The 13,898-nt window shown below is 37.2% G+C and overlaps 1 protein-coding gene across 1 annotated transcript in view; it reads left to right on the forward strand.

Moving 5' to 3' along the window:
* Positions 1 to 11,608: 11,608 nt before the first annotated feature.
* Positions 11,609 to 13,898, forward strand: part of nr5a5 (nuclear receptor subfamily 5, group A, member 5) — a gene marked incomplete at its 5' end in the record, with an annotated part of 10,398 nt that continues 8,108 nt past the window's right edge. Inside the window, 2 exons of the mRNA XM_079520786.1 lie at positions 11,609 to 11,714; positions 13,003 to 13,118. Of these exons, the coding sequence (XP_079376912.1) occupies positions 11,609 to 11,714; positions 13,003 to 13,118 (222 nt within the window). The remainder of the gene's footprint in view (positions 11,715 to 13,002; positions 13,119 to 13,898) is intronic.

Genomic DNA, 13,898 nt, shown 5'->3' on the forward strand with positions numbered 1-13,898 from the left:
ACTAGTAGCATGCCAAAGTTTGTGCTATTGCCATTGGGAATGCATTGGGCGTTTAACTTAAATAACTCAGAAACTACAAAACATTTCAAAGTAAAAAGTTCCAGCATGTGTCTCCACAGAAAGCTGAATTATAAAAAGTGTGAATGGAGTTTCTAGGTGAAAGTGCTTTTTTGACGTGCCAATATCTGCCATTGAGCCCCATTGTAAATGTCTCAAATTTGAAAGCCCTATATTTCTAAAACTATGAAACATTTCAAAGATTCCTTTTCAGGCAAACATGTCCACCGTAAGATGAACCTAAATAGGTTTGAATGGGGTTTCTAGGTGTAAGTATGTAGGACTAGTAGCATGCCAAAGTTTGTGCTATTGCCATTGAGAATGCATTGGGTGTTTAAGTTAAATAACTCAGAAACTACAAAACATTTCAAAGTAAAAAAGTTCCAGGATGTGTCTCCACAGTAAGCTGAATTATAAAAAGTGTGAATGGAGTTTCTAGGTGAAAGTGCTTTTTTGACGTGCCAATATCTGCCATTGAGCCCCATTGTAAATATCTCAAATTTGAAAGCACTATATTTCTAAAACGATGAAACATTTCAAAGATTCCTTTTCAGGCAAACATGTCCACCGTAAGATGAACCTAAATAGGTTTAAATGGGGTTTCTAGGTGTAAGTATGTAGGACTAGTAGCATGCCAAAGTTTGTGCTATTGCCATTGGGAATGCATTGGGCGTTTAAGTTAAATAACTGAGAAACTACAAAACATTTCAAAGTAAAAAAGTTCCAGGATGTGTCTCCACAGTAAGCTGAATTATAAAAAGTGTGAATGGAGTTTCTAGGTGAAAGTGCTTTTTTGACGTGCCAATATCTGCCATTGAGCCCCATTGTAAATGTCTCAAATTTGAAAGCACTATATTTCTAAAACGATGAAACATTTCAAAGATTCCTTTTCTGGCAAACATGTCCACCGTAAGATGAACCTAAATAGGTTTGAATGGGGTTTCTAGGTGTAAGTATGTAGGACTAGTAGCATGCCGAAGTTTGTGCTATTGCCATTGAGAATGCATTGGGTGTTTAAGTTAAATAACTCAGAAACTACAAAACATTTCAAAGTAAAAAAGTTCCAGGATGTGTCTCCACAGTAAGCTGAATTATAAAAAGTGTGAATGGAGTTTCTAGGTGAAAGTGCTTTTTTGACGTGCCAATATCTGCCATTGAGCCCCATTGTAAATGTCTCAAATTTGAAAGCACTATATTTCTAAAACGATGAAACATTTCAAAGATTCCTTTTCAGGCAAACATGTCCACCGTAAGATGAACCTAAATAGGTTTGAATGGGGTTTCTAGGTGTAAGTATGTAGGACTAGTAGCATGCCAAAGTTTGTGCTATTGCCATTGGGAATGCATTGGGCGTTTAACTTAAATAACTCAGAAACTACAAAACATTTCAAAGTAAAAAGTTCCAGCATGTGTCTCCACAGAAAGCTGAATTATAAAAAGTGTGAATGGAGTTTCTAGGTGAAAGTGCTTTTTTGACGTGCCAATATCTGCCATTGAGCCCCATTGTAAATGTCTCAAATTTGAAAGCACTATATTTCTAAAAGGATGAAACATTTCAAAGATTCCTTTTCAGGCAAACATGTCCACCGTAAGATGAACCTAAATAGGTTTGAATGGGGTTTCTAGGTGTAAGTATGTAGGACTAGTATCGTGCCAAAGTTTGTGTTATTGCCATTGAGAATGCATTGGGCGTTTAAGTTAAATAACTCAGAAACTACAAAACATTTAAAAGTAAAAAAGTTCCAGGATGTGTCTCCACAGTAAGCTGAGTTATAAAAAGTGTGAATGGAGTTTCTAGGTGAAAGTGTTTTTTTGACGTGCCAATATCTGCCATCGAGCCCCATTATAAATGTCTCAAATTTGAAAGCACTATATTTCTAAAACTATGAAACATTTCAAAGATTCCTTTTCAGGCAAACATGTCCACCGTAAGATGAACCTAAATAGGTTTGAATGGGGTTTCTAGGTGTAAGTATGTAGGACTAGTAGCATGCCAAAGTTTGTGCTATTGCCATTGGGAATGCATTGGGCGTTTAACTTAAATAACTCAGAAACTACAAAACATTTCAAAGTAAAAAGTTCCAGCATGTGTCTCCACAGAAAGCTGAATTATAAAAAGTGTGAATGGAGTTTCTAGGTGAAAGTGCTTTTTTGACGTGCCAATATCTGCCATTGAGCCCCATTGTAAATGTCTCAAATTTGAAAGCACTATATTTCTAAAACGATGAAACATTTCAAAGATTCCTTTTCAGGCAAACATGTCCACCGTAAGATGAACCTAAATAGGTTTGAATGGGGTTTCTAGGTGTAAGTATGTAGGACTAGTATCATGCCAAAGTTTGTGCTATTGCCATTGAGAATGCATTGGGCGTTTAAGTTAAATAACTCAGAAACTACAAAACATTTCAAAGTAAAAAAGTTCCAGGATGTGTCTCCACAGTAAGCTGAATTATAAAAAGTGTGAATGGAGTTTCTAGGTGAAAGTGTTTTTTTGACGTGCCAATATCTGCCATTGAGCCCCATTATAAATGTCTCAAATTTGAAAGCACTATATTTCTAAAACTATGAAACATTTCAAAGATTCCTTTTCAGGCAAACATGTCCACCATAAGATGAACCTAAATAGGTTTGAATGGGGTTTCTAGGTGTAAGTATGTAGGACTAGTAGCATGCCAAAGTTTGTGCTATTGCCATTGAGAATGCATTGGGCGTTTAAGTTAAATAACTCAGAAACTACAAAACATTTCAAAGTAAAAAAGTTCCAGGATGTGTCTCCACAGTAAGCTGAATTATAAAAAGTGTGAATGGAGTTTCTAGGTGAAAGTGCTTTTTTGACGTGCCAATATCTGCCATTGAGCCCCATTGTAAATGTCTCAAATTTGAAAGCACTATATTTCTAAAACGATGAAACATTTCAAAGATTCCTTTTCAGGCAAACATGTCCACCGTAAGATGAACCTAAATAGGTTTGAATGGGGTTTCTAGGTGTAAGTATGTAGGACTAGTAGCATGCCAAAGTTTGTGCTATTGCCATTGGGAATGCATTGGGCGTTTAACTTAAATAACTCAGAAACTACAAAACATTTCAAAGTAAAAAGTTCCAGCATGTGTCTCCACAGAAAGCTGAATTATAAAAAGTGTGAATGGAGTTTCTAGGTGAAAGTGCTTTTTTGACGTGCCAATATCTGCCATTGAGCCCCATTGTAAATGTCTCAAATTTGAAAGCCCTATATTTCTAAAACTATGAAACATTTCAAAGATTCCTTTTCAGGCAAACATGTCCACCGTAAGATGAACCTAAATAGGTTTGAATGGGGTTTCTAGGTGTAAGTATGTAGGACTAGTAGCATGCCAAAGTTTGTGCTATTGCCATTGAGAATGCATTGGGTGTTTAAGTTAAATAACTCAGAAACTACAAAACATTTCAAAGTAAAAAAGTTCCAGGATGTGTCTCCACAGTAAGCTGAATTATAAAAAGTGTGAATGGAGTTTCTAGGTGAAAGTGCTTTTTTGACGTGCCAATATCTGCCATTGAGCCCCATTGTAAATATCTCAAATTTGAAAGCACTATATTTCTAAAACGATGAAACATTTCAAAGATTCCTTTTCAGGCAAACATGTCGACCGTAAGATGAACCTAAATAGGTTTAAATGGGGTTTCTAGGTGTAAGTATGTAGGACTAGTAGCATGCCAAAGTTTGTGCTATTGCCATTGGGAATGCATTGGGCGTTTAAGTTAAATAACTGAGAAACTACAAAACATTTCAAAGTAAAAAAGTTCCAGGATGTGTCTCCACAGTAAGCTGAATTATAAAAAGTGTGAATGGAGTTTCTAGGTGAAAGTGCTTTTTTGACGTGCCAATATCTGCCATTGAGCCCCATTGTAAATGTCTCAAATTTGAAAGCACTATATTTCTAAAACGATTAAACATTTCAAAGATTCCTTTTCTGGCAAACATGTCCACCATAAGATGAACCTAAATAGGTTTGAATGGGGTTTCTAGGTGTAAGTATGTAGGACTAGTAGCATGCCAAAGTTTGTGCTATTGCCATTGAGAATGCATTGGGTGTTTAAGTTAAATAACTCAGAAACTACAAAACATTTCAAAGTAAAAAAGTTCCAGGATGTGTCTCCACAGTAAGCTGAATTATAAAAAGTGTGAATGGAGTTTCTAGGTGAAAGTGCTTTTTTGACGTGCCAATATCTGCCATTGAGCCCCATTGTAAATGTCTCAAATTTGAAAGCACTATATTTCTAAAACGATGAAACATTTCAAAGATTCCTTTTCAGGCAAACATGTCCACCGTAAGATGAACCTAAATAGGTTTGAATGGGGTTTCTAGGTGTAAGTATGTAGGACTAGTAGCATGCCAAAGTTTGTGCTATTGCCATTGGGAATGCATTGGGCGTTTAACTTAAATAACTCAGAAACTACAAAACATTTCAAAGTAAAAAGTTCCAGCATGTGTCTCCACAGAAAGCTGAATTATAAAAAGTGTGAATGGAGTTTCTAGGTGAAAGTGCTTTTTTGACGTGCCAATATCTGCCATTGAGCCCCATTGTAAATGTCTCAAATTTGAAAGCACTATATTTCTAAAACGATGAAACATTTCAAAGATTCCTTTTCAGGCAAACATGTCCACCGTAAGATGAACCTAAATAGGTTTGAATGGGGTTTCTAGGTGTAAGTATGTAGGACTAGTATCATGCCAAAGTTTGTGCTATTGCCATTGAGAATGCATTGGGCGTTTAAGTTAAATAACTCAGAAACTACAAAACATTTCAAAGTAAAAAGTTCCAGCATGTGTCTCCACAGAAAGCTGAATTATAAAAAGTGTGAATGGAGTTTCTAGGTGAAAGTGCTTTTTTGACGTGCCAATATCTGCCATTGAGCCCCATTGTAAATGTCTCAAATTTGAAAGCACTATATTTCTAAAAGGATGAAACATTTCAAAGATTCCTTTTCAGGCAAACATGTCCACCGTAAGATGAACCTAAATAGGTTTGAATGGGGTTTCTAGGTGTAAGTATGTAGGACTAGTATCATGCCAAAGTTTGTGCTATTGCCATTGGGAATGCATTGGGCGTTTAAGTTAAATAACTCAGAAACTACAAAACATTTAAAAGTAAAAAAGTTCCAGGATGTGTCTCCACAGTAAGCTGAGTTATAAAAAGTGTGAATGGAGTTTCTAGGTGAAAGTGTTTTTTTGACGTGCCAATATCTGCCATCGAGCCCCATTATAAATGTCTCAAATTTGAAAGCACTATATTTCTAAAACTATGAAACATTTCAAAGATTCCTTTTCAGGCAAACATGTCCACCGTAAGATGAACCTAAATAGGTTTGAATGGGGTTTCTAGGTGTAAGTATGTAGGACTAGTAGCATGCCAAAGTTTGTGCTATTGCCATTGGGAATGCATTGGGCGTTTAACTTAAATAACTCAGAAACTACAAAACATTTCAAAGTAAAAAGTTCCAGCATGTGTCTCCACAGAAAGCTGAATTATAAAAAGTGTGAATGGAGTTTCTAGGTGAAAGTGCTTTTTTGACGTGCCAATATCTGCCATTGAGCCCCATTGTAAATGTCTCAAATTTGAAAGCACTATATTTCTAAAACGATGAAACATTTCAAAGATTCCTTTTCAGGCAAACATGTCCACCGTAAGATGAACCTAAATAGGTTTGAATGGGGTTTCTAGGTGTAAGTATGTAGGACTAGTATCATGCCAAAGTTTGTGCTATTGCCATTGAGAATGCATTGGGCGTTTAAGTTAAATAACTCAGAAACTACAAAACATTTCAAAGTAAAAAAGTTCCAGGATGTGTCTCCACAGTAAGCTGAATTATAAAAAGTGTGAATGGAGTTTCTAGGTGAAAGTGTTTTTTTGACGTGCCAATATCTGCCATTGAGCCCCATTATAAATGTCTCAAATTTGAAAGCACTATATTTCTAAAACTATGAAACATTTCAAAGATTCCTTTTCAGGCAAACATGTCCACCATAAGATGAACCTAAATAGGTTTGAATGGGGTTTCTAGGTGTAAGTATGTAGGACTAGTAGCATGCCAAAGTTTGTGCTATTGCCATTGAGAATGCATTGGGCGTTTAAGTTAAATAACTCAGAAACTACAAAACATTTCAAAGTAAAAAAGTTCCAGGATGTGTCTCCACAGTAAGCTGAATTATAAAAAGTGTGAATGGAGTTTCTAGGTGAAAGTGATTTTGACGTGCCACTATCTGCCATTGTACATTTCTCAAATTTAAAGCACTATATTTCTAAAACTATGAAACATTTCAAAGATTCCTTTTCAGGCAAACATGTCCACCGTAAGATGAACCTAAATAGGTTTGAATGGGGATTCTAGGTGTAAGTATGTAGGACTAGTAGCATGCCAAAGTTATAATTTTTTTCGGACGGCATACTATAGCATGTCGTTTTTCGTGATTTTGGACTATTTGAAAAAAATATGAAAATCATGAAAAAACGACATACTATGGTCATGGTTTCGGACGGCATACTATAGCATGTCGTTTTTCATGATTTTGGAGGATTTGAAAAAAAGATGAAAATCATGAAAAAACGACATATTATAGTCCATGGTTTGGGACGGCATAATATATTTTGTCATATTTTCATGATTTTGGGACACTATGTCAGAGCGAGGACTTGAACCTGCAGCCTCCTGATTCCCAGGCAGGCTCTGTACCCAGTGAGCCACTGTGCATGCTGTTCTTAAAAGGCCGAATAGATAATGACAGAAGAGCCAGAGACTTGTTTCCATTGTGGTTCATAAACATTCAAACGTCTAGAGATAAACAACAGCAAAATAAACAATAGACAAATCTCCTGTTTTTTTTTGTTTTTTTTGTATCAATGTTGTACTCAAAGGGAACAGCAGACTGTGTTGCTGCAGGTAGCAAGTAGATCAGTGACTTAGCACACTGGCTGCATGATCTGTAGATTGTGGTTTCAAACCCCACTCAAATCTTTACTTGCCAAAATCTGCCATTGACCCCCATTCTGAATTTCTCAAATTTAAAAGCACTATATTTCTAAAACTATGAAACATTTCAAAGATTCCTTTTCAGGCAAACATGTCCACCGTAAGATGAACCTAAATAGGTTTGAATGGGGTTTCTAGGTAGGTGTAAGTATGTAGGACTAGTAGCATGCCAAAGTTTGTGCTATTGCCATTGGGAATGCATTGGGCGTTTAACTTAAATAACTCAGAAACTACAAAACATTTCAAAGTAAAAAGTTCCAGCATGTGTCTCCACAGAAAGCTGAATTATAAAAAGTGTGAATGGAGTTTCTAGGTGAAAGTGCTTTTTTGACGTGCCAATATCTGCCATTGAGCCCCATTGTAAATGTCTCAAATTTGAAAGCACTATATTTCTAAAAGGATGAAACATTTCAAAGATTCCTTTTCAGGCAAACATGTCCACCGTAAGATGAACCTAAATAGGTTTGAATGGGGTTTCTAGGTGTAAGTATGTAGGACTAGTATCATGCCAAAGTTTGTGTTATTGCCATTGAGAATGCATTGGGCGTTTAAGTTAAATAACTCAGAAACTACAAAACATTTAAAAGTAAAAAAGTTCCAGGATGTGTCTCCACAGTAAGCTGAGTTATAAAAAGTGTGAATGGAGTTTCTAGGTGAAAGTGTTTTTTTGACGTGCCAATATCTGCCATCGAGCCCCATTATAAATGTCTCAAATTTGAAAGCACTATATTTCTAAAACTATGAAACATTTCAAAGATTCCTTTTCAGGCAAACATGTCCACCGTAAGATGAACCTAAATAGGTTTGAATGGGGTTTCTAGGTGTAAGTATGTAGGACTAGTAGCATGCCAAAGTTTGTGCTATTGCCATTGAGAATGCATTGGGTGTTTAAGTTAAATAACTCAGAAACTACAAAACATTTCAAAGTAAAAAAGTTCCAGGATGTGTCTCCACAGTAAGCTGAATTATAAAAAGTGTGAATGGAGTTTCTAGGTGAAAGTGCTTTTTTGACGTGCCAATATCTGCCATTGAGCCCCATTGTAAATGTCTCAAATTTGAAAGCACTATATTTCTAAAACGATGAAACATTTCAAAGATTCCTTTTCAGGCAAACATGTCCACCGTAAGATGAACCTAAATAGGTTTGAATGGGGTTTCTAGGTGTAAGTATGTAGGACTAGTAGCATGCCAAAGTTTGTGCTATTGCCATTGGGAATGCATTGGGCGTTTAACTTAAATAACTCAGAAACTACAAAACATTTCAAAGTAAAAAGTTCCAGCATGTGTCTCCACAGAAAGCTGAATTATAAAAAGTGTGAATGGAGTTTCTAGGTGAAAGTGCTTTTTTGACGTGCCAATATCTGCCATTGAGCCCCATTGTAAATGTCTCAAATTTGAAAGCCCTATATTTCTAAAACTATGAAACATTTCAAAGATTCCTTTTCAGGCAAACATGTCCACCGTAAGATGAACCTAAATAGGTTTGAATGGGGTTTCTAGGTGTAAGTATGTAGGACTAGTAGCATGCCAAAGTTTGTGCTATTGCCATTGAGAATGCATTGGGTGTTTAAGTTAAATAACTCAGAAACTACAAAACATTTCAAAGTAAAAAAGTTCCAGGATGTGTCTCCACAGTAAGCTGAATTATAAAAAGTGTGAATGGAGTTTCTAGGTGAAAGTGCTTTTTTGACGTGCCAATATCTGCCATTGAGCCCCATTGTAAATATCTCAAATTTGAAAGCACTATATTTCTAAAACGATGAAACATTTCAAAGATTCCTTTTCAGGCAAACATGTCCACCGTAAGATGAACCTAAATAGGTTTAAATGGGGTTTCTAGGTGTAAGTATGTAGGACTAGTAGCATGCCAAAGTTTGTGCTATTGCCATTGGGAATGCATTGGGCGTTTAAGTTAAATAACTCAGAAACTACAAAACATTTCAAAGTAAAAAAGTTCCAGGATGTGTCTCCACAGTAAGCTGAATTATAAAAAGTGTGAATGGAGTTTCTAGGTGAAAGTGCTTTTTTGACGTGCCAATATCTGCCATTGAGCCCCATTGTAAATGTCTCAAATTTGAAAGCACTATATTTCTAAAACGATGAAACATTTCAAAGATTCCTTTTCTGGCAAACATGTCCACCGTAAGATGAACCTAAATAGGTTTGAATGGGGTTTCTAGGTGTAAGTATGTAGGACTAGTAGCATGCCAAAGTTTGTGCTATTGCCATTGAGAATGCATTGGGTGTTTAAGTTAAATAACTCAGAAACTACAAAACATTTCAAAGTAAAAAAGTTCCAGGATGTGTCTCCACAGTAAGCTGAATTATAAAAAGTGTGAATGGAGTTTCTAGGTGAAAGTGCTTTTTTGATGTGCCAATATCTGCCATTGAGCCCCATTGTAAATGTCTCAAATTTGAAAGCACTATATTTCTAAAACGATGAAACATTTCAAAGATTCCTTTTCAGGCAAACATGTCCACCGTAAGATGAACCTAAATAGGTTTGAATGGGGATTCTAGGTGTAAGTATGTAGGACTAGTAGCATGCCAAAGTTTGTGCTATTGCCATTGGGAATGCATTGGGCGTTTAACTTAAATAACTCAGAAACTACAAAACATTTCAAAGTAAAAAGTTCCAGCATGTGTCTCCACAGAAAGCTGAATTATAAAAAGTGTGAATGGAGTTTCTAGGTGAAAGTGCTTTTTTGACGTGCCAATATCTGCCATTGAGCCCCATTGTAAATGTCTTAAATTTGAAAGCACTATATATTTCTAAAACTATGAAACATTTCAAAGATTCCTTTTCAGGCAAACATGTCCACCGTAAGATGAACCTAAATAGGTTTGAATGGGGTTTCTAGGTGTAAGTATGTAGGACTAGTAGCATGCCACAGTTTGTGCTATTGCCATTGGGAATGCATTGGGCGTTTAAGTTAAATAACTCAGAAACTACAAAACATTTCAAAGTAAAAAAGTTCCAGGATGTGTCTCCACAGTAAGCTGAATTATAAAAAGTGTGAATGGAGTTTCTAGGTGAAAGTGATTTTTTGACGTGCCAATATCTACCATTGAGCCCCATTTCTCAAATTTGAAAGCACTATATTTCTTAAACTATGAAACATTTCAAAGATTCATTTTCAGGCAAACATAGGTTTGAATGGGGTTTCTAGGTGTAAGTATGTAGGACTAGTAGCACGCCAAAGTTTGTGCTATTGCCATTGAGAATGCATTGGGCGTTTAAGTTAAATAAATAAAAAACATTTCTGACTGGAACAATTTACTTGTTCATATTCGGTTGATAACAGTCTTTTAGGCTGTTTAAAACGGCGCTGTCCTCTCACCTTGAGATTACCTGTTCAAAAGTGTTCATCTACGATTATACGGACCTCCTTGAAAACGAGATTATTCATCTCAAGGGGTTGTTCCCAATCCCAATAAAGAATTTGAATTCATTCGGTGATTCGAAATATATATATTTACAGGTGTATTGAAGTAAAGTCTTGACTAATTGAAAAGGTGTATAACCAACCATTCTTGAACTGCCTTATCTCTTTTACGTCAGTGTGAGTTTAATTGAGGCTACCTGTGCAATTTAGGCTGATCGATGGTTGTTATATGTTCTTATCTTGTCTCCCATCGCACTTGTCCACATCAGAAATATTTCCATATTTCTGATATACAACTGTAACATCACACATTCTCATAAGGACTGTTCTCAATGCGTTAAGCCTAATACAGTATAGGTTATGGTCCATCGCACGACAGAGCATGAATATATAATTTCTTACATTCTTCAAAAGTAAATATCCTGCTCATTCGAGCTTCGCTGATTTTATTTAACACCCATAATAACTACTTCAGCGCATGAATCATGCTACAAAGTACCACAGTTATGATATTACAGCCATGGTGCAGTGCCAGCCATGGTGGAGTGAGTGGTAAATGGGATGAATGTACTAGACTCTGTGTTGGATTCTTATCTTATCAGCGGCGGTACAGTACGTTACTCTGGGATGGCTGTTTGCCACTGTAGCCAATTCATAGACAGTCTCTCCACATGCACAGCACTCTGGAAACTGACTCAGTGGTTTGGTTTCCAACCTTCTATGGACAAGGGCCCACTTCCAAATCTCGACCGATCAGGGCCACCTGCATTTTCAGAGCATGTTTATGTCAATGATTTGATTTGTTCCTAATGTTATATTACCCAATGGTTTGCCAATTATTTGGGGGCTACTTGCAATGTCCTCTCAGACATCGAATGGGCCTCAGCCCACAGGTTGAGACTGACTGACTGACTGACTGACTGACTGACTGACTGACTGGCTGTGTGTAGGAGTGCCAGTCAGGAGAGATTTTATGACACTCACTATGGATCAAAGTCCATTTGTGGGCCTCATCCAAGCATCAGTCCACCAGGGCTGCTCTGCCTGCCTGCCTGCCTTTCTCTGTCTCTCCCGCTGTCTCTGTCCGGGCTCCTGTTCTCTTTGAACATGATGAACAAACTGGTCTGATACGGGCCCATCCGTGCCCCTTCAACCAGAATGGAATTACCTTATCTTCACCACACAGAGCAGCAGCACCAGCCTCTGGCCCACTATCCCGCCGAATACTCCCAGGATCTGTTGACTTTAGAGGACTCTTCAACATGTGAGTACTTGCCTGAGGTAGCACTGCGGGGTAGTGCTCTCACTGATTGACTCAATAGGGCAGAAGTAATTGCCTGACACAGAAACACAATCTGTTCATAATGTGATTGCCTCTGAACTTCTGTGAAAGATGTTGACATCTCATCTACTTTGTCAAATGTAAATTTAGATTCATATTCCATGTCAAATGCTAGCTGTATAAACAAAATAATATATGTTTTAATGTTTCCATTGACAGACCTTTTCCTATGACTGTTCAGTTCATAAAATATGAGCATCATGGAGAATTATGTAAGAGTCATATCTGAGATTACAGTTTAGCCAATCAATCTGACTGATAAGATACTAGATGGTCCTATACCGCTATATAACTATTGTGTCATTAACTCCGCTATAAACCTGATCACATGACCCACTTACAGTGTCAATCGAGCTCTTTCATTCCGCCACTTGCAAATGATCTATATAGAATCGATTGTATATTTAACTTATTAGATTCACAGCTGATAGACTGTATTTCATATGGATTTTGAATCTAAAATAAAGTTTGATTTTAGATAATCCTCCATACCCACTGTACATAGGCCTACTGTATATCAGTCTCATATCCACTGTTGATAGTGGACATGAGACAACAGTATGTTCATGCTTATATTTAATGGTGACAGGTGTGTGTGTGTGTGTGTGTGTGTGTGTGTGTGTGTGTGTGTGTGTGTGTGTGTGTGTGTGTGTGTGTGTGTGTGTGTGTGTGTGTGTGTGTGTGTGTGTGTTCATGACATGATGTATTTAATTCTGTTTAAGTGGTGGAGAGTGAGGGAGAACCCTGTTACTGAACAAACACTATTACTATCAGAATATAAAGCTTAAACTTTGAAAGAAAAACCCTTTGTTTTAATCAAGAAAATATGACTTTAACCCATCTCAAACATATTTTTTCAGCAGTCTTTCTATTTTAGTCTACTGTTACACTTAACATTCAGGATTTTACAGTGATGATGTTTTTATGCTATGTTGTAAGCCCTTCTTCTCACAGCAAACAATACACTTTATTACTTTGTTTAGTGCCAGTGTTAATGCTTTCAATTCATACTCATCATTGCTTGTTAACAGCTTGCAGAGGAGTTTATTGGCTGAAAGACAGAATAACATGCACAGTAAAGTCTGTCATGCCATGCGTTTGATGTCGCTCCTATGTGTGCTAATGCAGTGGTTCTGGTCTGTGAGTGACCTAATGTAAATCAAACTGGGGTTTAAAAAAAGGTTGACTGTGTTAATTCTTCCTTCTGTAGCCCAGGAGCTGAAAGCGGAATTGGAGACTAGGCCAGAGCCTGAGGAGAGCTGTCCAGTCTGTGGGGACAGAGTGTCTGGTTACCACTATGGACTGCTCACCTGTGAGAGCTGCAAGGTATAACTAGACTAGGTATAACTAGACTAGGCCAGAGCCTGAGGAGAGCTGTCCAGTCTGTGGGGACAGAGTGTCTGGTTACCACTATGGACTGCTCACCTGTGAGAGCTGCAAGGTATAACTAGACTAGGTATAACTAGACTAGGCCAGAGCCTGAGGAGAGCTGTCCAGTCTGTGGGATAAGTGTCTGGTTACCACTATGGACTGCTCACCTGTGAGAGCTGCAAGGTACTGTATATATGTCCAGTCTGTGGGGACAGAGTGTCTGGTTACCACTATGGACTGCTCACCTGTGAGAGCTGCAAGGTATAACTCTCTCTCTGCCACGCCAGGACCAGTGGTGCACAGTAACAAAGTACATTTACTTGTACTTGATATACAGGAGCAAATACTTATTTCATCAGTTTCACACCCCATGACGCCTTGAATTCATGGATATTTTTGTGTTATTGTCGCATTCCTAGGCAATAATTTCATGACCGGTGCAGAGTCTCTGATAATAAAATAAATAAATAAAAAACTCTCCATGAATTCAAGCCAAGGCTTCATGGGATGTGTAATTGATAGAACATCAATAATTTTTTGGGTGAACTACTCCTTTAAGTACTTTTATGTAATTTACTTGGATATTTGTTGTTGTTGAACATTTGAAAGACAAATATTATACTTTTGACACCACTACATTTCTAGGAAGGGAACCCCGGGACCAAAACGTACAAAAATGCATTATGAATTATTTAAAAGAATAGTGAAAAGTCTGATCTTCCAGCTCACAATGCA

This window comes from Electrona antarctica (assembly GCF_951216825.1).
Source record: "Electrona antarctica genome assembly, chromosome: 14".
NCBI classification, from domain to species: Eukaryota; Metazoa; Chordata; class Actinopteri; order Myctophiformes; family Myctophidae; genus Electrona; species Electrona antarctica.